At 41.7% G+C, this 21,968-nt stretch overlaps 2 protein-coding genes across 2 annotated transcripts; one reads left to right on the top strand and one right to left on the bottom strand.

The window, feature by feature from the left end:
- Positions 1-394: 394 nt before the first annotated feature.
- On the bottom strand, positions 395-8,128 carry inpp5e (inositol polyphosphate-5-phosphatase E). The gene is made up of 11 exons (XM_034091177.2): positions 8,039-8,128; positions 6,625-7,487; positions 5,853-5,976; positions 5,664-5,761; positions 5,437-5,561; positions 5,071-5,190; positions 4,617-4,724; positions 3,742-3,903; positions 3,531-3,646; positions 3,252-3,388; positions 395-2,491 (listed from the first exon to the last, which is right to left on the bottom strand). Exons 2-11 carry the CDS (start codon positions 7,416-7,418, stop codon positions 2,359-2,361), a joined length of 1,917 nt encoding a protein of 638 aa, XP_033947068.1. The 5' UTR covers positions 7,419-7,487; positions 8,039-8,128; the 3' UTR covers positions 395-2,358.
- A 961-nt stretch (positions 8,129-9,089) lies between these two features.
- LOC117453141 (gamma-crystallin M2-like) lies at positions 9,090-10,481 on the top strand. Its single transcript, XM_034092034.1, has 3 exons — positions 9,090-9,138; positions 9,851-10,093; positions 10,203-10,481. The coding sequence occupies exons 1-3, from the start codon at positions 9,106-9,108 to the stop codon at positions 10,479-10,481; spliced, it is 555 nt and encodes a 184-aa protein (XP_033947925.1). The 5' UTR covers positions 9,090-9,105.
- Positions 10,482-21,968: the final 11,487 nt, after the last annotated feature.

Below are 21,968 nucleotides of genomic sequence, written 5' to 3'. Positions count from 1 at the left end.
GTAGGATTTAGGATTTTTAGGCAAAAAAATGGTTGATGCCATTGCAAATAAAAAAACGAATACATTATATTAACGGTATAAAGAAAGGTCAGTAGGCCTACTTCTATAATATATGGAAGTATTGTACATTATTTCTAAGACGAAAGTGAGTAAGCCTTTAAAGAGGATACCATTAGCCCAATAAGACATGAAAACAACTTTTAACACCCAAATACACCCATGTGTATTTTGTTTAAATATTTCAGTGGCTTCTGACTAAAGTGAATATGTGAAACTTAACACCTGCATACCAACTGGTAAATAAATGTTATTACTTCCACAAATAAAACTATATATTTGAAAGGTCTTGGGTTACAATGCAGTAGACAGAATGAATCCAACAAATAGTGTTTTAAAATGTTTATTACAGGATGTTACATCATGGGTAACATGTAAATATATGCAGATAAAGTTAAGAGGTCTTAAGGATACAAAAACAAGACCCACAGGCACTTTATTCTTGCTGGGAATGCGAGTTAATTAATGTGTTCCATACAGTACATGGACAGTTAGTATGAGGTTACACTGCAGTGAGATGAGAGGTAAGGCATTGGGTTACATTCTGTAGCAAAAGGGTCACTTGGCCTAATACGAGAAAAAGACGTGACAGGCATTAACAGTGCAATCATCTATTTAAAGATGTGAGTTCCTGTTTAAGAAAGTTACATATAGGCTGCCAAATACATTTGGTCTCCCTGAAGTTCAACAGTAACAAGTTGTAACAAACTCCTGACCAGCATTCAATGCCAGTCTGGGATTGTTAACCTCCCTTCTTCAGTCACACTCTCCTACAAAACATTTAGCTCTGAAAATAATTCAAGTTAAAATTGACCAGTGGCTGACGCCTTAATTACATTAAACAGTGCACCTCAATTAAGGTGACCAGATTTTCAAAATGAAAACTGGGGACATTTTGAGTTTTGCGGTCAAAATATCACTAACATATCCAATTTTCTTCACTGTTAAGGAAAAAAGGTGGACAATTCTGGACATTTGAACATTTTAACTGTTGGATACAAACAGAAGGATGATAGCTCATATATGAGACTTCAAAGGTCTTTTATTTTGAAACTGTACATTAGATTGTCCAGATTCTCTCTGAGTGATTAGATGGGGTCTCCTGCTATCACCCTGGAGTGAAATAAGTCTTTTATTGACTTCGAATGACTCTTTCATTATGGACAGTTCCATTAAATAATAATCAAAATATAGATGGACAATAGATCTAATTTGAGATTTTAACAAAACAGCATACATTTTAAATTGTGCTTCAGAAAGTAATGTTATTTTAGGAGTGTTGTGAGATGGTGTCAACATCAATTGAAATTAGTCACCCAGTGGAAATGTCAGATATGTCTTAATAACTGTATCCTTACATTTTACATTCACTCAGTTATAATGTGGTAGTTATACGTAGTTTGTTTTAAATTATTATTGATCACATTATATAGGACATATTTCTTAATTTAAGCTCCAGTATATATGAATATGTTTGGTGTGTTTTTTAGGTATATCTGTTATTGACCGAGTAAACGCTTTTATTTTGAAGGCAGTTTTTACAGGCGTCTACCGTAATGCATAGGATATTCGCGCACCGCAATACAACGTGCGGGCTGGCTTGACTGTGTTTTCCGAAGTGGGGGCTGGCTTGACCACAGTCTGTTTACCCAGTGTTTCCTGACATGAAACGTTTTTATTTCACCTTGCTATGTGTTTTTAACGTATATTAAAAGACGGGGACATTTCCGGGGACAGTTTCAACCGGGGACAGGCCAATACAAACGGGGACTGTCCCCGGAAAACGGGGACGTCTGGTCACCCTAACCTCTATGTGCCACCAAAATTAGAGAATGTTTGTTAAGCTATTTGACGACAAATCAACATGGCAATTTACTACTGATGAAGCATTCAGGAAAAAATGGCTTTGTGGTTTATGATCACCTACGACCATTAGAAAGTGAATGCAGTTACAGAGCCTTTAAAGGTTGGATCAGATCACACTGGAGCATGCGAGTGAAGAATATGACACAATGGCAGCCCCCATGCTCAGTCATGTTTGAGTAGAGGGGGCTGAATAAATAAGAGCCAGACTGCTGCTGTGTCTGCAAACCTCTGACTGACCTCGAGGTCCCTGCCCTCAAGAACAGCCAGCCACTTCCACACACAGTTCCCGTTCACGCCCAACAGAGGGAGCACTCTGTGTAGTTAAGACAACTGGTTCACTTTTGGTCCTTCTTCTGCACTCATTTATTTAGATTCCGGTTTCAGGCACAGATGGATCGAGTGCGGTCCGGTCTGGAGAGTTTGTTTTGGACGGGTTCAGGAGATGGTGCAGATGGTGCTGGTACTTTCGCTCTTCATGGCCTCCCTCCTCTTCAGCTCTCTGGTGATCCTCCTCCGGATGCCCTCCAAGTACAAGCCTCTGTCAAACTGTCCCGCACCCAGGGGAATACTGAAGAACAGAAATAAACAAATTCAGCGCACCTGATTTAAGTAAGATTAAAGATTACAATTATTGCTGCCACACATTTGAAAATGACCACATATTCATTTGTGATTTAAAAACTATTTTAACTAGAAGAGTACTTTATGAGCTACTAAGACAATTGACTTTCTAACTGCATCACTGTTATGGGTAGGATCTGTTTGACCCAAACCAATGGGATAAACAACTTTGGAAAATGAGTACGGCAGCTTCATTAAGTAAACCAATAATATCATCTTTATATATTACAACTAAATATACTGATAACTTATAGCTGGTGATGTGGGAGTGCAATTATATGAATTATGTTGTCGTCCTTTTTGATCACTTTTAATTAAATGGTGAACTCAAAGTGATATCACAATAACGCCAAGACCTTACTTTGATATCATCTTATTACAGTGAAGAAATCAACCATTTTTTAAAGTTTTTTTATACTCACTGGATAGTAACGGGAAGCTAAACTAAAGTTTTATTTTGAGACTATCGTACAATTACAGAAGTGATACAAATCTAACTTATTAACATCTTTGTATCATAGGATTTATCAACAGAAGTGTTTATAACTTGGCACAATGTATAATATATGTACTGGTATAATTAAGATAACAAACAAATTGAAATGGGTCAGCTCTTCTGGTTGTTGACATACACCAATGCATAGTTGGAAGCATCCTTCACATGCTAACTATATGTGTTGCTGTTGTGTGAGAGCAGTGGGACTCACTTGTCCCTGCCTGGCCTGAGTTTGACCTGGAAGACGCCGATGACGGGCCGATGGTCGGACGTCTTGATGCCCGAGCAGCAGGTGTACTTGAACGCTCTGATATCATCAGCCTGCCTGCTCCTGAACACGATCCTGTCCTGTGAACACAAACAGACAAGTGTCGCCCCGCTGAGAGTCAGAACACGCACACAGTACCACATTTCGACTGGAGCAGCATATGTGCGCTTTCATCCTGAATATTTGGTTTATTTCTGTGGCTTGATTTTCTTATTTTCTTACTGTGAATGAGGGCGTTCTCTGTTTAGAAGTAGTGTCGTAGACATCACAGCCAACGTTAAACTTGTATGTGGGGAGGAAGTGTATAGGTGCCTCCTGGAAACCTTTAAAGATTGAACCTGGAGGAGGGAACAAAAACAAATATGCACAGTGAGAATTGACAACAACCTACTAAGTTTTCAAAATGTTAATGTTCACAGAGATGCAATCATACCCTCCTTCATCTCCTTGGAGAGCTGGTCGTGCTCCAGCAGAGGACCCATATCTCCGCCCGCTGTGCGCTTTATGATGGCCTCCACTTCGGCCCGGGGTTTACTCAGCCGGAAGTTAAAATCTCCAAACCAGAACACCTGGTCGAATCTTGTGGTGACATCGGCTACAATTAAAAATGACATACTATGATAATGAAAGATCCAGCCATTTTTCTTACTAGCATCAAGAATTGTATCCAAAATATTTAAGTATATGAACAACAATTATTTATATTCTACATTCAATAGGAGCACTACAGCTGGGTTTAAAACAGATAGTCATGGACACAAAACCAAAAATAGTTTGTATTAGCTAAAAAACTATTTTTTCAACCCATCAGGTCTAGACATTTAAATCTAGTTCCCACAGGTACAATTAATCCTAGTCAAATATTTAAAACGTGGGATACCGGTGAATAGGTTGAGGCTTCAACATAATATTGAGTTGCCATTAATCCATTTGAATTTTGAAGCATTTAGATGATTGATGAGAACAAATGTGTGATTTTACCCTTATTCTGACTTTCAGAAATACCAGTAGAGTCAATAGAGTAAAAAAAGTACCAATAGTATTAGAAGTAATACTAACACAAGTGCAACATAGGATAACAATACAACTACATTTAGTAAAACAAGTAAACTAGAAAACAACTATTACGCATGATAAGGATGTTATTCTCAGTGTCAGTTTGATGGAAACTGTCAAAACAAATACTTCCTTTGGCTCTCTCAGAATATGAGGCTAATTGCTATCTGTTCAAGTTTGACCATGTTGTTCAGCTCAGGGTTCAAATGCATCCCCGTCACAATGTTTGAAACTTTCACAGAAGAGTCTTACATGACGTGGAGCGGTATGGGTTGGTGTCTGGAAGGCCTTTTGGTAGAGCTAGGGCCTCGATGATCTTGTTGTAATCAAGTACTCTCTCGTAAACTTTGGAATCTCCAGCTGAAACAAGAACATCATCCGAAATTAAAAACATGTAAGAGTGCTCAGCTGTTCATTCTGCAAAGTTTTAATACAAATATGCGAAATAAGGGCAGGCGTAAGTTAAGTGTATGACTAACACATGCCTGTCGGAATGTGTTGACAGTTCACAATAATAATAACTTTGCTCGTATGCTGAAGAAATAAAACAGCTCATGCTGGCATGAAAGAGAAGAAAAATGACCCTCTATGCTGCAATATTCCTCCTAAACTTAAGAACAAATCTCAAACTAATCCTATCTACAGCTGCCATGATTAACAATAGTCTCTTGCTAGAGTGAACAACACTAGGTAACCTCGTACTCACAGGTAAAATGGGATGTGATGAAAAGGAAAGAAGTGCCAAAAAAGGTGAAGGCGATTCCGACAGCCCCTTTGGTCTTGATCTGAGAGATGATCCTGGTTGTGACTGTGGCGTGCTCCACCTCTGGGGGGTCAACAGGAAAACAAAATGTTGTAGTCAGTGTCAAAAACAGTATATTCAGTTACATACAAACTCAAAACCATGTAGATTCTTTGTGCCAATAATGATCAAATAGCTGTTGATGCTCACATGCTTATTTAAAGCAATATGTCTAGTGGCTTAGGAACCATAACATCAAAAACATCTTCAAATAACTTGCACTAAACCTAAGTTACATAAGCATGGATTGACATAGGAGGAGTGTATTACCTGAGCAGAACCAGATGAGGTCCCTTCTGACAAATACAGTGAGATACAAAACACCATGTGCTGCTGCGTACAGCATGACGTAGTACGGCCCCAGGGTCTCCTGAAGACGGACCTCCCACTCCCTCCTGTCACATACACAGAAGTATAACCGAGTTAGTTGACAATAGAGTAATAGTAACTCACATTTAATATGTGACGATGATTAAAGTCTAACAAACACCAGATACCTGTCAGGGCAGCCCTCCTGGACCCCGATTATATAAAAGTCTTGAGCAAATTCAGAGTCTGTTGGGAGGAGGAGGTCATCTAAGTTGGTTGGCAGCCCCTGAACACATTAGAAATGTGGTTACTTCTCAATTAGTAAGACTTGAAATGCCTGTTGGTTTGTGAGATGCTGAGTCATGACTTCTTCCCACCTTCTCTCCCTGCATGTTCCAGGTGGCTATGTAGATGCCCACTTTCCTGTCGGGGAAGTGGCGGTCCAGCTCCTCAGCCCCGAGCAGGGCACCGCTTCCCAGCACGCTGCCCTCCAGAAAGCTTCTGCGAAATACACATTGAAAAGCTAAATGAACACTTTGAATGGCAGCCAACTTGCCCTGAAGTGTGCAGCATTGAAAAAAGGAAAGGCTGTCACAGGTGTTGATTCAACAATAAAAGTAAAAACACCATTTCCTCCTGGGCACTGACTGTGCATTGACACTGTAGAATTACGACCCATTTTTGCCGCTCCTTCTGTCAACTGTCAACTTTACTGAGCGAGCATCTCCTCTGATCTCATGTTATTCCCCCACCACTCTTCCACCTTCCCCTCTTTTCCTAAAGATGGGAATGTTGTGCACACAATTAAAAAATCCTGGGGCCTTGGTTTCAATGAACCAAGCTCCAAATGCAATGCTAATCAGCTCAAATCAGAGGCTTGCAGTGTATATAAGTTACTATAACTTATAGGTATCAGTGCCTGTACAGAGTAACTTCCTTTTGGTATAAGGGAGTTGAAGCCTTGCCAGAGCTCAGGCTGATACACCATTGACAAAGTAAGCCATATATGCCATTACAAGACTGCATTATTGTTGGAATGGATAGGCCTATATCTAAATTAGGACCTTATCAACCCTTGAAAGAGACAGCCTTCGCATGCAGTCTGTGGATGGCTCCAGGACATCATTTACATGGTCATGATGTGCCTACCTGTTCCTCACATCCTGGGGTCTGATGGGGCTCAGCACGCTGTAGTTGGACCTCATGGAGTGGACAGAGGCGCTATCCGAGCCCATGTTCTCCAGAAGCCGGCTGTCGCTCAGGTTCCTGTGGAGTCTATCACTAGGTTTCTCTTTAGCCGACACAGCATAATCCAAACAATCCCCGTCAATCCTATTAGCTGCCTTTAAAGTGGCTGACGCAAAGCCCTTCTCCAGAGCAGGCAGCTTCCCCGTGGGCTGCACCGGGGACAGAAGCACCTTGCTGGGCCTGGCCCGTAGGTCTGTCGGGTCGCTCTGCTGGCTGCGGGGCCTCCCCCCATGATCAGAGAGACTGCTCCCTCTGTCCCGGGAGACAGGGGATCCTGACGCAGCAGCAGAGAGGGGTCTCACATTGGATTCCTGGTCATTCCTTGTGGTGGTAGCCTCCCTGAAAACAAACCCACCTTGTGCTAAGGCTGTCAGGTCCTCTTTAAGCGAGTCTGAGGAGGAGCCAGTCTCTACCGGGTCACTCAGACTCTCCTGGCTGTTTTTCAACCTCCTGGTTCTCAGTGTGTCCTCCACTGAGACACTTTTGCTGGACAGCCTGGGTTGTGGGGGTGGCCGAGGCTGGTATGGACTGAACTCCCCCTCTGCATTTCTAGCATTGACTTTAAGGGCATCTTTGTGTTCCTTGCTAGATTTGGCATCCACTAAGGAGGTCTTGAGGGTCCTGCTGTTGACAGCTGAATCTCCGTTAGCAGGATTTTTGTGATAGAGGGGGCTGTTCTCTCCATTCTCGGTCATCCTCTCGTCATGTCTGAGACCAGCTGTGGTCAGGAGGATGAAGCTCTCTCATTGCTATCTGACATACAGCTGAACATAAAGAGAATACAATTATTCATTGAGATGCTGCCTTAAAATTAGTTAGCAATACAAGGAAAGATTGCTGTATAAGTTGTTTGTCTTATGATATTGGCAATAAAAGACAATGTTAACAATTGTTGACGTGCAACATTACGGTTAGTTAGATATATCTTCAACATTGGCGTAAAGCAATTTAGGCCAGTTGACTAAATAAATACTAGCACCGTGAAGTAGTTATGCTAATGTTAGCAAAGTTAGCTAGAGTCCGAGACTGAGTCGAAAGTCCCCTTGTTTTCCAATGTAATCGTTCATAAAACCTCCGTGATTTCTGTTTATTATCTATTAATCCAGCCAACAAGTCAAGTTTAGTAACAGAAAACCCACTGCTACCTTCAGCTAAACCTAAACTAGCCTAGCATAACAGAAGCATTATAAAGGCTAGCTGAGCTAACGTTGAACGCAAACGTTTATAAGATCGCGTTAATAAACAGGAGGTGTTGATAGTTTCTAACATTATGCAGCACAGTTATTGAACTTTTATCACATTGATGTAAAGTTACCTGTGGTTTACTTTTTGGATTCAGTGTGGCTTATTTAAGAGTAGCTTCCTTAGCAACGTTTGACAACAACTGTTGTTACCAAGACAAGAGAGTCACCGCAGAGAGCAGAGCACGCGCCACAGCGCCCTCCACTGGAGAGAAGTCACAGTGCACCTACATTATTTAAATCTACCAGTACAGCAGACTTCATGTCATAATGGTGCCTGTATCCTGATGACAATTGTTGAATTGAGTGGGTTAATAAAATAAGATGAACTATATCCAGAACCTGTAAAAAAACAAAAAACATTACGAATACATTTCGGAATTAGCTATATTAAAACTGAATGTTTATCCTTTATGATCAAATAAAATACATCCTTTATCTTTGTTAATACATTTTCATTCAATTCAATTTTGTTTTCCGTTTCATTTTATATGTATATATATATATGTTTATTTATTTATATTATGTTTATCACCTCATTACTTACTTCTGTTCCATTTACTCACACATTATCGGTGTAAAACAATCAACGTCATTATAACTTTTTTGTGCAATAGAATAACAAATGTTTGCACATTTTGTACAGTTTAAAAAAAAAATTACGTTATTCTCTTTTTTGCCATGTTCAACTTTTATACAATGATTATACCATGCTTTGACATCCTCATCATAAAACTTACAAAAGTTGACAAACAAATAATGCACTTACTACAAGAAAATTAAGTAACTAAACAGCTAAGTGTCAGGAAAAATAAAAACAACAGTTATAAATGGTGTAACTGACACAATGACTTTACAATGTCCAGGTGTTAGCCCAAATTGTTAACACAAACTGTTTTTGTGACGCCCTCACGAGAAAGGGCCGCTTAAAGGATTCCTAAACTCCCTGGCCCCTGCAAATGTGGACAATCCCTCCATATTCTTTGCATTTCTATGGCTCTGTTGCTGGCTCAGGGGGTTTAGACAAAAGGGTTAAGTCTGCCGGTCAGGTATAAAAGCAAAGGGTTAAACCAGGTAGAGTACAGTTCAGTACAAGAGCAGCAGCAGTACCACCAGCAGCAGCAGACCACTGACCAGCAAGATGACTTCCTCCGGAATGAACATGAACAGCAAGGTAAGCTCTCTGATTTTCATAATGTCACAAAAACTAAAGATAATCTGCAAATTGCCATTGTGAGTTGAGTCTTATGAATCAGTGATACTTGAAAACTGATGCAGTTTTCGATTTATAATGATTAAATGTATCTTGTAGGCAAGTTGTCACCCAACTCGGCAGTTTCCCTTTCAGCTCTAAAGCTTTAAAGGGTCGTTAAGCTCAATGTTTTTGTTTGGAGGCCCTCCATTTTACTGTTTGGTTTTACTCTCACAGCTCTTTGTGTCATTTGGGTCGCAACAGGCAGCTGTTTAACTGTAAAGAAGCTCTAAAAACACAACCTGCCCAGCACTAAAGGGCATTCAAAAAACGTTAGTTTGTGACTTTATCGAAGTATTAAGCAGGTTATGATTCAAGCATTTAGCTAAAGAATCGACACAATAAATGTAATTATCTAGACAAGCATCAAGTGGTCAGAAACACAGCTCCAAATAAATACTGATGTTGCTCCATGCCTTCTGCATGTATAAATAGGTAACTGTGTTGTGTTGGAGCTTGTTTCTGCTGCTGGACAAAACATCAGTTTTTGCAGCTATACTAAGGGTTATCCTTAACAGCAGTGCATCCAAAGAACGCTTGATTCACATTGAACGTGTTTCATGTTTTCCTACATTAGACATGTACAGCTTTCAACCTAAACACATGATGCTAACTGAGACTTTCCCTCTCTCAGATGACCTTCTACGAGGAGAAGAACTTCCAGGGTCGCTCCTATGAGTGCATGAGCGACTGCTCCGACATGTCCACCTACCTGAACAAGTGCCACTCCTGCAGGGTGGAGAAGGGCTGCTTCATGGTGTACGACCGCACCAACTACATGGGAAACCAGTACTTCATGAGGAGGGGCGAGTACGCCGACTACATGAGCATGATGGGCATGAGCGACTGCATCAAGTCCTGCCGCATGATCAACATGGTAAGATCTCACACCTGGCTAGATTTACTGTAGACCAAATCTCCATATAGAGATCATGCTGAAAATATGAAATGCTCTGAGTTAAACCCACCCCTCTTTTGCACCACAGCACAGGGGATCCTACAGGATGAAGATATACGAGAAGGAGAACTTCGGAGGTCAGATGTCCGAGCTGATGGACGACTGTGACAACGTCATGGAGCGTTTCAGCATGTCCAACTGCATGTCCTGCAACGTGATGGAGGGCAACTGGCTGATGTACGAGCAGGCCCAGTTCAGAGGCAGGATGATGTACGTGAGGTCCGGCGAGTACAAGAACTTCATGAACATGGGCCAGAGCAGCATGAGGTTCATGAGCATGAAGCGCATCAACGACTCCTGCTATTAACTCTCTTGGCACTCAATAAAACTGTCATAACCTAAACTGCTTCTGTGTTTGAGTATTTCTTGTTCTGAGTACAGTTTACATCAATTTAGAGTAGGTCACACTTCTGTTGCTGGCTGTAACTCACAGGGACTTATCAAAGAGACGGTTATAGAAGATTCGCTTACCCTAACCCTTTTCTAAATTTCCCAACCACATTTCTAATCAATAACAATCTCATGCCTCCAATCTCTCGGCAGATAGTGATTAAGGTGCTGGATTTTGTAATTGTACACATATTGAGGTTATATCTCTCACAGGCTCCACCCTCTACTGGACTCTATGGGTACTCCCCTCGATCCTAACATGCAAGCATTCATCCACTGAGACTTTCTAGACGTAGCCGGCCCCTGGGCGGGCCTACCTGAATGTGCACGCATCTCACCCATAGGATCTCACCCAGGGGCGGACCTAGCACATTTGGTGCCCTAGGCGAGCTTCACCACTGCGCCCCCCCCCCCAAAAAAATCAAAACATCTTAACAGTTATACAGTAAAGTAAGGCAAGGCAAGGCAAGGCAAGTTTATTTATATAGCACCTTTCAACACAAGGCAATTCAAAGTGCTTTACAAAAAACGAAAGACATTAAGAAAATGGCATTTAAAATCAATCATTAAAAAGAAAAGATAATAAAAGAAACATTAAAAGATAAAGGTTACAGTGCAGTTTAAGATGTGAATCAATTAAAAGCAGCGACAAAAAGAAAAGTCTTCAGCCTGGATTTAAAAGTAGTAAGAGTTGCAGCGGACCTGCAGGTTTCTGGGAGTTTGTTCCAGATATTTGGAGCATAATAACTGAACGCTGCTTTACCATGTTTAGTTCTGACTCTGGGGACAGAAAGCTGACCAGTCCCTGAAGACCTGAGAGATCTGGATGGTTCATAATTTAGCAGGAGGTCAGACATGTATTTTGGGCCTAAACCATTCAATGCTTTATAAACCAGCAGCAGTATTTTGAAATCTATTCTTTGACACACAGGAAGGCAAGGCAAGGCAAGGCAAGTTTATTTATATAGCACCTTTCAGCACCAGGCAATTCAAGGTGCTTTACAAAAATGAAAGACATTCAGATAAAGGCATTTAAAAACAGTAAAAGATAATAAAAGAAACATTAAAAGAAAAACAAAAAATGAAAGACATTAAGAAAAAATACATGGATAAAAGTTACAGTGCAGTCTAAGATATGAATAGTTCAATTAAAAGCAGCGACAAAAAGAAAAGTCTTCTTGCTGGATTTAAAAGTAGTCAGAGTTGCAGCGGACCTGCAGGTTTCTGGGAGTTTGTTCCAGATACTTGGAGCATAATAACTGAACGCTGCTTCTCCAGGTTTAGTTCTGACTCTGGGGACAGGAAGCTGACCAGTCCCTGAAGACCTGAGAGATCTGGATGGTTCATAATTTAGCAGGAGGTCAGAAATGTAATTTGCATAGCTATGGTAACTTATTTTGTTGGAAGCCAGTGTAAAGACTTCAGAACAGGAGTGATGTGATCCACTTTCTTAGTGTTAGTGAGGACTCGAGCAGCGGCGTTCTGAATCAGCTGCAGCTTTCTAATAGATTTTTTAGTGAGACCTGCAAAGACACCATTACAGTAGTCCAGTCTACTGAAGATAAAAGCATGGACAAGTTTTTCCAAATCCTGCTGTGACAGTACTGCACCTTTATTTATTAAAAGCAAGAACAAGAGCTAAGAATAAATGTAAAGTGCACACTAAAGAATTAAAACAAACAACTTAGCTAACAAACAATAATAATAACAACAACAATAACAAACAATAAAAGAATGTGCAAATTTGCTTTCAAAGAAAATTAAGAAGAAATGTAAAATATGTTACACATATCAAATAATCAAAATATAATATGCTAAATAAACAAATAAATACAAAACCTTTCACCTTGGCACGTTTCTCTTCTTCTTTTCTTCTGTTTTTATACTGCGCCCCAGATGGCTTTTGCCTCTTCATAGTTCTCTAACGTTAGTCTTTCTTTCCTCAACGCTTAATTTTATAAACACTTGACCGATACCCATCAATGCACAGCGCTCAAGCATGTTCTGACTGTGAACACCTAAAGCCGAGGCTCTTAGACCGACCGACCGTTTTAGATTTTTGGCTCATTTCCCCTTATGTTAGAATATTGTTTTTGTATGTAAGAATAATGGTTGCAGATATAGAGGGGTAAAAAAAGTAAAAGTAAAAAAAAAAAAAAAAAAAATTGTTTTTGTTTTTTTTTGGGTCCAATTTTTGGCGCCCCCCTCTGGGAGGCGCTCTAGGCAACCACCTATATCGCCTGTAGGAAGCTCCGCCCCTGATCTCACCGCATAAAAGGAGACCTCGCCTCCTTACTGTCATCCCTTTCTCTTCAGCAAGGCAGTGAGATACAACTGAGTGAAGAGAGACGGATAAAAATATAAGACAACGAAGAAAATAGACTCACCATTGGAGCGCCCCTGTCCTTCGTGTCTGGGCGACGACCCCCACTGTCGGTGCATCGAGTGCCTGGGGTCCGACCACGCGGCGGCCAACCTGGGCCCGCTTGCAGTCTGCAGCGCCTGCCAGCTAATTCCTCGCCCCGGCCGCCATCAATGGCTGGCGCAGTTTGAGGGTTGCTACGTCTCGCCGATGGAGGACCCAGAGCTCGACGTGGTGGAGATGGAGGACCTCAAGGAGGGAGTGCCTTTCGTGTTCGCCATTCCAGCGGACCGGGCAGGTCCGAGCGTCGGGGACGACGCTGACGACACCTCGTCGCCTGGGACTTCCGGCGACCGCCAGGTAGGCCAACAGCACAGGTCTGCGAGACAGGTCTGCGCGACAGGTCTGCGCGACAGGTCTGCGCGACAGGTCTGCGCGACAGGTCTGCGCGACAGGACTTCCCGGCGGTGATGACTATGGCGGCGGAGCGTGCAGGCTGTATGGCTGTGTGGGTGTGTGGCACACACCCACAAAGCCACGTAATGTTGACAGTACAGTTTCCCCACTCGCTGCCCAGGTTATAACTCCAGTAAAGGAGGCAGCTAGTGTGCATGCGCGGGTGAGAGTGATAAACCGCGCTATGCGGGTATCTGTGAGAGATATAACGAGGGGTTACGTATGGTAACCCTTGTAATATAAGCACAGGCGGAGCCCTCTACTCAGGGGCCCTGTCTGTTCTATGCTGCTTGCTGAAGAGCAGTAAAGGATGACAGTAAGGAGGCGAGGCCTCCTTTTATGTGGTGAGATGCGTGCACATTCAGGTAGGCCCGCCCCGGGGAAGGCTACGTCTAGAAAGTCTCAGTGGATGAATGCTTGCAAGATAGGATCGAGGGGAGTACCCATAGAGTCCAGTAGATGGCTCCGCCTGTGTTTATACAACAAGGGTTACCATACGTAACCCCTCGTTTCTAGAATTTACCCTTCTGTTACCATGTATCTGTTTCTGACCATGTTCATTATATATATCCTTTATTTAACCAGGTAAAAAGTCTTATTGAGATTAAAATCTCTTTTTCAAGAGCGACCTGGCCAAGTGAGCAGCATGAACAAAGTTACAACAAATAAAACACAGACAACACAGGCAGACGATTACAGCTGTTGTAAAACACAAATTAAATGGCACATTATCCAGTCAATATGCAAATAACAAAAACGTAGAAAGCATCAAAACTGGCACAATTTTAAAACAACTTAAATTAGGAGATATAAGAGCAATCACATAGACCAAGAGTATTTTGTTCTCTGTCCTTTAAGATGGACCAGGGGGGTATACTACGAAGCAGGATTTTCGCTTAGCCGGCTAACTTCAGGGAAAACTCGGGGTTTCCGGTCCTACGAAGCTGGTTCTCTTTTTAGCAGGCTAGATCTCCATGGTAACTTATGCTGTGCGGCTAACCTAACCTACTACGAAGCAGGATTTTCGTTTAGCAAGATAACTTCTGGGATTTCCGAAGCTACTTCACTTTTTAGCGGGCTAGATCTCCACGGTGACTTATCCTGGAACCTAGTCTGTGCTCCGATGCAGGATAGGTTCCAAGATAAGAGATCAACTCAGCGAAAGCACCATGCCTGTTGACCAATCAGAGCTCAGTGTGCGGAAGAAATACAGTTTAAACTGCCGTTGCAGGAAAGACGGCCGGCCAAAATCACCGACTGTGTGAACGTGAAAATGAATAGAACATCACCTCCCATCAGTGGCGGCCGTCCCATAGGGGCGCTAGGGGCGCCGCCCCACCTCTTGCCAGATACAACAACAACAACAAAAATTAAATAAAAAAATATATATTTAAAAAAAATATATTTTAAAAAAATATATATTTTATATTTAAATTTTTAATGAAAAAGGTAAATATCATACAATTGGTATCACAAAAATGTATAATCTACAATACAATCTCGTTTAAAATTGTGTTACGATGTCTAAAGTTACTGATAAGTCACCTGTTTCCTGCCTGGCCTTGCCCATGGCATTAGTTTATCATTACCGGGCAGAGCCCCCGAGCCAAACAGCAGCAACCAGCACGTTGCAAAAGTCTCAATAGTAAACTGTGCCGCCGAAACATAATTTCAGCCAATCAGCGCCGTCAAATATTTTGGTCACGTGGGCGCTCACGTTGGCGCCCATGTTGCTTACGTACGTTGACGTGAGTTGTTTTTTAGACTCGTGAGTGACCAAGGTGACGCAGTATTTGGATGAGAATGGTGTGCAGGTGGAGTCGCCGGAACCTCGGTCCGCCCAAGAGCTACTCTCCAATCCTTTTGAAAGGAGAAGTTTGGGAGATAAATTGATACTTAAAGACCTTGGACCGGACCAACCCGATTTGTATATATCACAGCAAGCTCGTGAAAAAGACAACGTATCAACAAGGCTTCTCACATGGCTAGCTGGATGCAAACAGGTAAATGCTATCTTTTGTTTCACATGCTTGCTCTTCAAACAGCCGGGGACAGATACGATCTGTTCAGAAACTAGACAAAAGTTAAACAAGTACAAACCACAGACTGTCTGTGTCATGGAGAATACAGTCGCTGGTTTATTTATGTCTGTAGGCCGTTGTTGTGAGTGTGGACGGTCGGAGCATATATAACGTTAGCTTAGCCAAGCTCCATTCAGGAAACAAGCATTCTAAAAGGTTTTTCGCCTGCCGTCTGTCTGAAGACGTCAAAGCATTAATTCATGGTTTTTACTAACCGGTATCAGTATGTTGTTACGTCGGCATAATTTAGAAACGTGTATTACAATTTAATCACGGTAAAATATGTTCATGTTGTTGTAGTTGTAGCTCCCGAGCCAGCGCGTCTTGTTTGAATGATGCGAGTAAACACAGCTGGCAGCTGCGGTGAAACTCGAGCGACTAGAGCAATGCGATAGGAGCGTTGAGAGCGAAGCGAATATTCGCATCGCGTCCGGTCTGAACGCAGCATAGCGAGCTCCGCGCTGCACTGGAAACGCGCCATTACATCACCAGAAGTCCTAATTTAAGGGGTCATTTCTCCAAAAAAAAAATGTTTTACTCACTCTGTCAATAGCCCCACCAAAAATATTTTCCACCAGCCGCCACTGCCTCCCATCTTCAGAGCAATCTGACGATTATAACTATACTATTATGTTAAGAAAGCTTAATTAAATATTTGCCACAACATAAGTAACCGGATCAAAGTAACATTACGTTGCCTACAGTCCGCGGCACTGTGAGTGCAGACGTCCCATTTATATATTCATATCAAGTTATCTTGCTAAACGAAAATCCTGCTTCGTAGTATAACCCCAGGTTAGGTTGCAGGCTAAGAGCTCAACTCAGTGAAATCACTGCCTGCTGACCAATCAGAGCTCAGTGTGCGGAGTTTAAAGCGATCAAGTCATATTACAGGAGAAAGGAAATACAGAAAAGCTGCCGTTGCAGGAAAGACGGCCGGCAAAAATCACCGACTGTGTGAACGTGAACATTAATAGAATATCACCTCCATCTTCAGAGCAATCTGACTATTATAACATTAGCGTTAAGAAAGCTTACTTAAATATCTGCCACAACATAAGTAACCGGATCAGAGTACATTAAGTACAGTCCGCGGCATATCACTTCATAATGTATCATATATTTTCTTATCTGAGTCAGCTGAGCCGTATCTGGCCGTGCAACACTCACAGTGTCACATACTGTATGCAGAAGTATTATTTTAAGCAACACATTAAGTTGACGAAACACTCGAGACAAATGTAATTAAAGTCAGATCGTGTCTTAGACGGGGCAGTGATATCATAAACCTGTTAATGTACGCATTCAAACACGTTTTCTTTTACCAGCTGTATTCACCTTGCAGGTGCAGCTATGTGGCTTTTATCCTGGATAAAGTGTTTAAGTCATGGATGTTTAAAGTTTAACTTCTTCATATGTCTAATATTATAGTTGACTTTTCATTCAGGAAGTATGACGCTGCACTGTCAGTATGCTTCTCCATGTTTGCGATTGGACGAATGCTCCAGATACCACCCCTTTCATGTGAACGCGCACCTAACTAGATAGGACACGGCTATGGGGGTTATTCCCTATCTTTATTCAAGAGCGTGGTATTTAAATTTGAGAGCATACTTCATGTATTTATTTCCCTCAAACTCTGTCCTCGCACTCAAATAGTGCCCTCGCACTCAAATAGTGCCTGCTTGCACTTAGATTTGCTCTGCTTGTGCTCAAACTGTACGCTTGCACTCAGATATATTGCTGCTCAGAATTATTCTGTGCGCGCTCAAAACTTTTTCTGCTCTCAGAATTATTCTCTGCGCGCTCGAAACTTTTGTGCAACAATCCTGTCAAAATCCCTCAACCAATAGGAGGCTATAGGTGTCCTTGCGGGTGCGTTCGCTTTACTTATTACAGCGTCCCGTCAGGGCGGTTACTCTTTGGTTTATAAACTCCAGCCCTCCACGGCTTTATAACATAACATGTACATCACTTCGCTGTACAACTTTTTTTGGGGGGGGGGGGGGGGGGGGGGGTGTAAGCACAGTTAGTCCATGTTTATAAAACGGACAATTCAAATCAAGCAATCTGATGTTTCTTAGTCGTGATATAATGAGCGTATATCCCGGGTATAATTGTAGTTACTTTTCAAAAGTCAGTATCCCTCCGCGTCTGAGAACCGTTACAACCATATGGTTACAACCAGGGCCGGCCCTCGGCATAGAGAGGCGAAGTCACGCCCATCTACTTCCGGCCCATGGGACCCCGGAAGCGAAAAATTAACATTGAATTCAATGGAGAGAGAAACGTATCTTTTGATCCCGTTTGAATTGTGCCACGAACTACACATATGATGTTTGTCAATCTTAAACAATAAGTTCCATGTCAAAAAAGTCACATTTAGTCGTAAAACTGTTGAAATATAAGACTATGAAAAATACGCGACTACAAAGACTACAAATCCCAAATCCCATTCTGGCTCGCGTAAGTGATGTCACAGGCGATAATGCTCCAAGTGGTTGCGACTCGTAATTAAAGCGAAGAAGAAGAAGAAGAAGATCTCATAACTGATTATTCCCTCCAATAAATAAGAGATTGCTAAAAATAAATTCACTTTTACAAGATGCCTGTGTGCTTTGTACAAGGTTGTAATCACATAAGTGATCATACTTATAGATCATAGCTCGTTCTATCGCTTCCCGTCTGATGAAAGGACCAGGAGTCGTTGGACCAAATATATCAGGTAATACACATGTTGTGCATGGAACACAGTCAAGCTAGCTACATAGCTAGTAGCGAGCACGTTAGTTAGCATCACATTACTTAGCCTTGTCATTTGTATTAGCCTTAACATGAAGTGAACCCAAATGTTAAACAGTAAGAGTAGTCATGATGGTAAATATTTTGTGAAACATTTGAAGAGGAGCCTATCGCCCCCTCCACCAGGTGCTAAGGGGGCGGGAGGTAGGCTAACGGCAGATTAGCATCTGCGATCTTTTCTACTTAATGCTATCTGCTCAAATGGTTAACATTGAACATTAAAAGATCAGGCAGTTCAGGGAGAGTCGAAGGAAGGAAGGCAGGCAGGCAGCTTTGCATGACATTTATTTATTTATAGAAGGACCATGCATACAAAAACATTAATCTCAGCAAAGAGAAGAGATGCAATATGCCAGATTATAGCTAATAGCTAATTTCCATCTGTGGTCCATTCTTCTGGACGTGTTTCATTGTGATGATAGTGAGTCAATCTGTTTGTTGGAAAGACAGTAGTTGAGTGATTACTGAGAGAACATTATTAAAAGAGATAATTCTTTAAAGTGTTGTTACTGACCTTTTTCTCTTTTATTTTCTTTACCTCACCTGTAACTGCTGAGACCCTGAGGAACATGCACACTGGACTGACCTGCTCTGGCAACCTGATTTCCACTGTACGTAATAGTATTTGGTTATGGTATATTATTTATATACATCAAAGGCACAATGCACCCCCCAGAGACACACATGTATTGAGTGTGATATTTTGCATAGGTCAAGTGAAATCATCTTTACATACTAGAAAACTGTAGGAGCGGCAACTTGTTTTGAAATTGAATTTTTAATATCCGATAATTAAGTTGATCTGTTTTCTTTATTCTTCTCTCTTCCCAGCTCCATCCATCACGGTGCTCTGTTCCTGCAGGTCCTGCTTGCTAATCAATGCTTTATTTTTTTACACAATTACAAACAAAGTCAATGTATTGTATGACATGAAGTTGTGCTTCATTCAGAGTCAATAATAAATTCATTCTGCCTTCAACTGCACAATGATTGTGGACTGCACCGACATCCATGTAGCTGCCCCCCCAGTAAGATGAACCAAGCAAAGAGGGTCGCCATCATGCCCAAGGACATCCAGCTGGCGCGCCGCATCCGCGGAGAGAGGGCTTAGACTGACCTGAGACCAGCACACCCAAACACAACGGCTCTTTTAAGAGCCACCTACAGTTTCAATCCTACGTTATTATAATTATTAAACTGGTTCATGTGTCACTTAGTTTACTGAACCGTGATGAATGAAAGAAATGAGTGAGGTAGTGGTTTAAATAAGTTACAAAGACATTAATATATGAGTAACAGGTCAGTGTAAACACAAGCTTCTGTCAATTATGGATCACTGAAACTATTTATATAAAAATATGTAATAAAGTTCTAAAACAAGTATTCGGTATATTCCTTGATAGCTTTTGGAGAAGGTTGTTTTTAAGTTTACTAAAATCTATCGTTTCAACTGTTTCACTTTATAAAAAGGAACAGGTGAGTAGAGCATCATTGAGTTTCTTATTCTGTCAGTAAATTATCCAAATGAAATGTTTATCATTATTTTATTCAACCCTAAACAAATTGATTGTACCTTTTTAATAATGACCTTACATGGTCGGCAAAGTTAAATTAACTTCAGAAAATCAAATCTGTTCTGAGAAAAAACTAATAAATGTTTAAAGATAGGAACTTGCCATCCCACTGAAAAACAGTCCGTAGAGATTTAAAGGCGTAGTTGTAGTTCAGTCCAGCGTTTCATTTGGATTCATTTCTCCAACAGTCAACTATTTTCATAAAGAATATATATATTTTTCAAAGTCAACTTTATTGTCAATCTTACTCAGTTTGTGTTTATAGACAGAGATCAAAAATACTTTTAAATCAAATAAAATTTTACAATTTACAGATATGTATACAAATATATATATATATATATCCTATATAATGATGGTGGACACTTCACCTCCAGCAGGGCAGATGGCTGCACAAGTCCATCGGGGGATGCTCCCAAAACACCGACTCACTCACAAAGAGACCAGACTCGAACACTGTCTCCTGATAGGCCTGCACAAAAGCCTTCACCCCTTCGGCCTCGTTTACAACCCCCCAGTTGACAGCCATGACTCCGTCCAAGTTGTACCCACCGAGCACCCTCTTCATGAGGGACGCGCATGGAGTGGATGAAAGTCCCGACCGCAGCACAGCACCAAACTTGCTGGCTGTCAACCTGCCCCGCCTGTGTAACTGCCACTTTGTCCGCTGTCCTCCGGTGGCTGTCTGGATGGCAGCTTGCTGGTCTCTGCTCAGTCGCATTGAGGCAAGAATTGCCTCAAGCCCCCATGCCCCTTCACCAGCTCCGGCACGGTGACAATGGCCTGATGTTGAGGCCGCGGCTCTGGCTCAGGTGACAAAAGCCATGCCATGCCACACTGTGCGCCCCTCAGTGCAGACCTGAACCAGTCTACATCCTGAGTGGCGATGTCTCTGGCCAGTGGGTTGTATGTCTCCTCTCACTGTTGGTAGAGTTGAGACACCGGCTGGACTACTTTGGAAGTGCCAGGCTTCCTCCACTGGCACTCAACATCTGTGGAGCGATCTGCCACATGGCACATATTGCCAATGCTGCAGCGTGGCTGCATTTGTACATCCCCCGTGCACAATCACAGACAGCGCTCTGCATCGCGCCATCGTCTCCCATGCAGATCTGTACAAATAAAGTAAGTACCATGTTTGTAAGCATGCTATAATAGATTGAATGAGCAATAATACAAGGATGGTCCGGATCTGGGGGTGGGAGGGGTTATTTTTCCATAGTTTTGTCTGATTGTTGTTATTGTTTGTTTTTTCTGTATTTTTTGTAATGTGTGTTGTACTGGTTGTGATTGTACATTGTATTTTTCTAAATGTGTATGAATACATTTTTGAAAAACATTTGATCAACAATAAAAAAGGATTTGGTCAGGATCTAGACCCAGTGTGTAGTTCATTAATTAATCAATGCTCTCTACATTAGGAAAACACATACCAGTGTACCCGAGGGAGTCACACACAGCTGTGCCTGGATAACCAAACAAATTGACAAGATAACCAAAACCCTTGAATCTACACACAGCAAATAAACTCAAATGACACAACGAGATGTAAAAGGAGATCACACATACAGTATAGTCGATATAAAACTGGCCGCTTCAATCTGAAGAGCAACTAAAACAAAACACGGGAGTTTACCTTGTTCTTGTGAACACTAATGTTATCCACAGCATACACACAGACCACAAAGTTCTAAAGGAGAACACTAGTTACTGAAACAAAACACGTTAGTGTACCTTGTTAGCTAATGTTAGCTAGCTGACATTAACGTTACACATTGCACTCATATTACTCACCAACATCTTGTAAAGCAGGTCCCGCTGCTCTTACAGAACCGACTAACTCCCCTTTCGTATATGTACAGCTCTCAACGTGTCCAGACTTGTAGTCACCTCGTTTTATACTTTTATTCTCATTCTGAAAGAAAAAAATGTGTAACTTCACAGTTTTACGACACATTTAAAAAATGTTGACTTGCAAAATATTCTTTTAAATTGACAAACATCATATGTGTCATTCGTGGCACAATTCAAACGGGATAAAAAGATAACCTTTCTCTCTCCATTGACTTAATTTTACGCTTCCGGGGTCCCATGGAGGCTCCCGGAAAGGGAGGGACTTCGCCTCTCTA

This window comes from Pseudochaenichthys georgianus, chromosome 9 (genome assembly GCF_902827115.2).
Source record: "Pseudochaenichthys georgianus chromosome 9, fPseGeo1.2, whole genome shotgun sequence".
In the NCBI taxonomy this organism is placed as follows: Eukaryota; Metazoa; Chordata; class Actinopteri; order Perciformes; family Channichthyidae; genus Pseudochaenichthys; species Pseudochaenichthys georgianus.
The sequence above is the reverse complement of the archived record's forward strand: the minus strand, read 5'-3'. Positions and strand labels throughout refer to the sequence as shown.

What these genes read in the sequence shown, in the direction of transcription:
- inpp5e (XM_034091177.2), bottom strand. Translation starts at nt 7,418, where the DNA reads ATGACCGAGAATGGAGAGAACAGCCCCCTCTATCACAAAAATCCTGCT. An exon ending in CCCATACCGCTCCACGTCAT is followed by an intron (nt 3,904 to 4,616) that starts GTAAGACTCTTC and finishes TTTTAATTGTAG; the next exon opens with CCGATGTCACCACAAGATTC. An exon ending in CTCAGGCCAGGCAGGGACAA is followed by an intron (nt 2,492 to 3,251) that starts GTGAGTCCCACT and finishes TCTGTTCTTCAG; the next exon opens with TATTCCCCTGGGTGCGGGAC.
- LOC117453141 (XM_034092034.1), top strand. Translation starts at nt 9,106, where the DNA reads ATGACTTCCTCCGGAATGAACATGAACAGCAAG. An exon ending in GAATGAACATGAACAGCAAG is followed by an intron (nt 9,139 to 9,850) that starts GTAAGCTCTCTG and finishes TCCCTCTCTCAG; the next exon opens with ATGACCTTCTACGAGGAGAA. An exon ending in CCTGCCGCATGATCAACATG is followed by an intron (nt 10,094 to 10,202) that starts GTAAGATCTCAC and finishes TTTGCACCACAG; the next exon opens with CACAGGGGATCCTACAGGAT.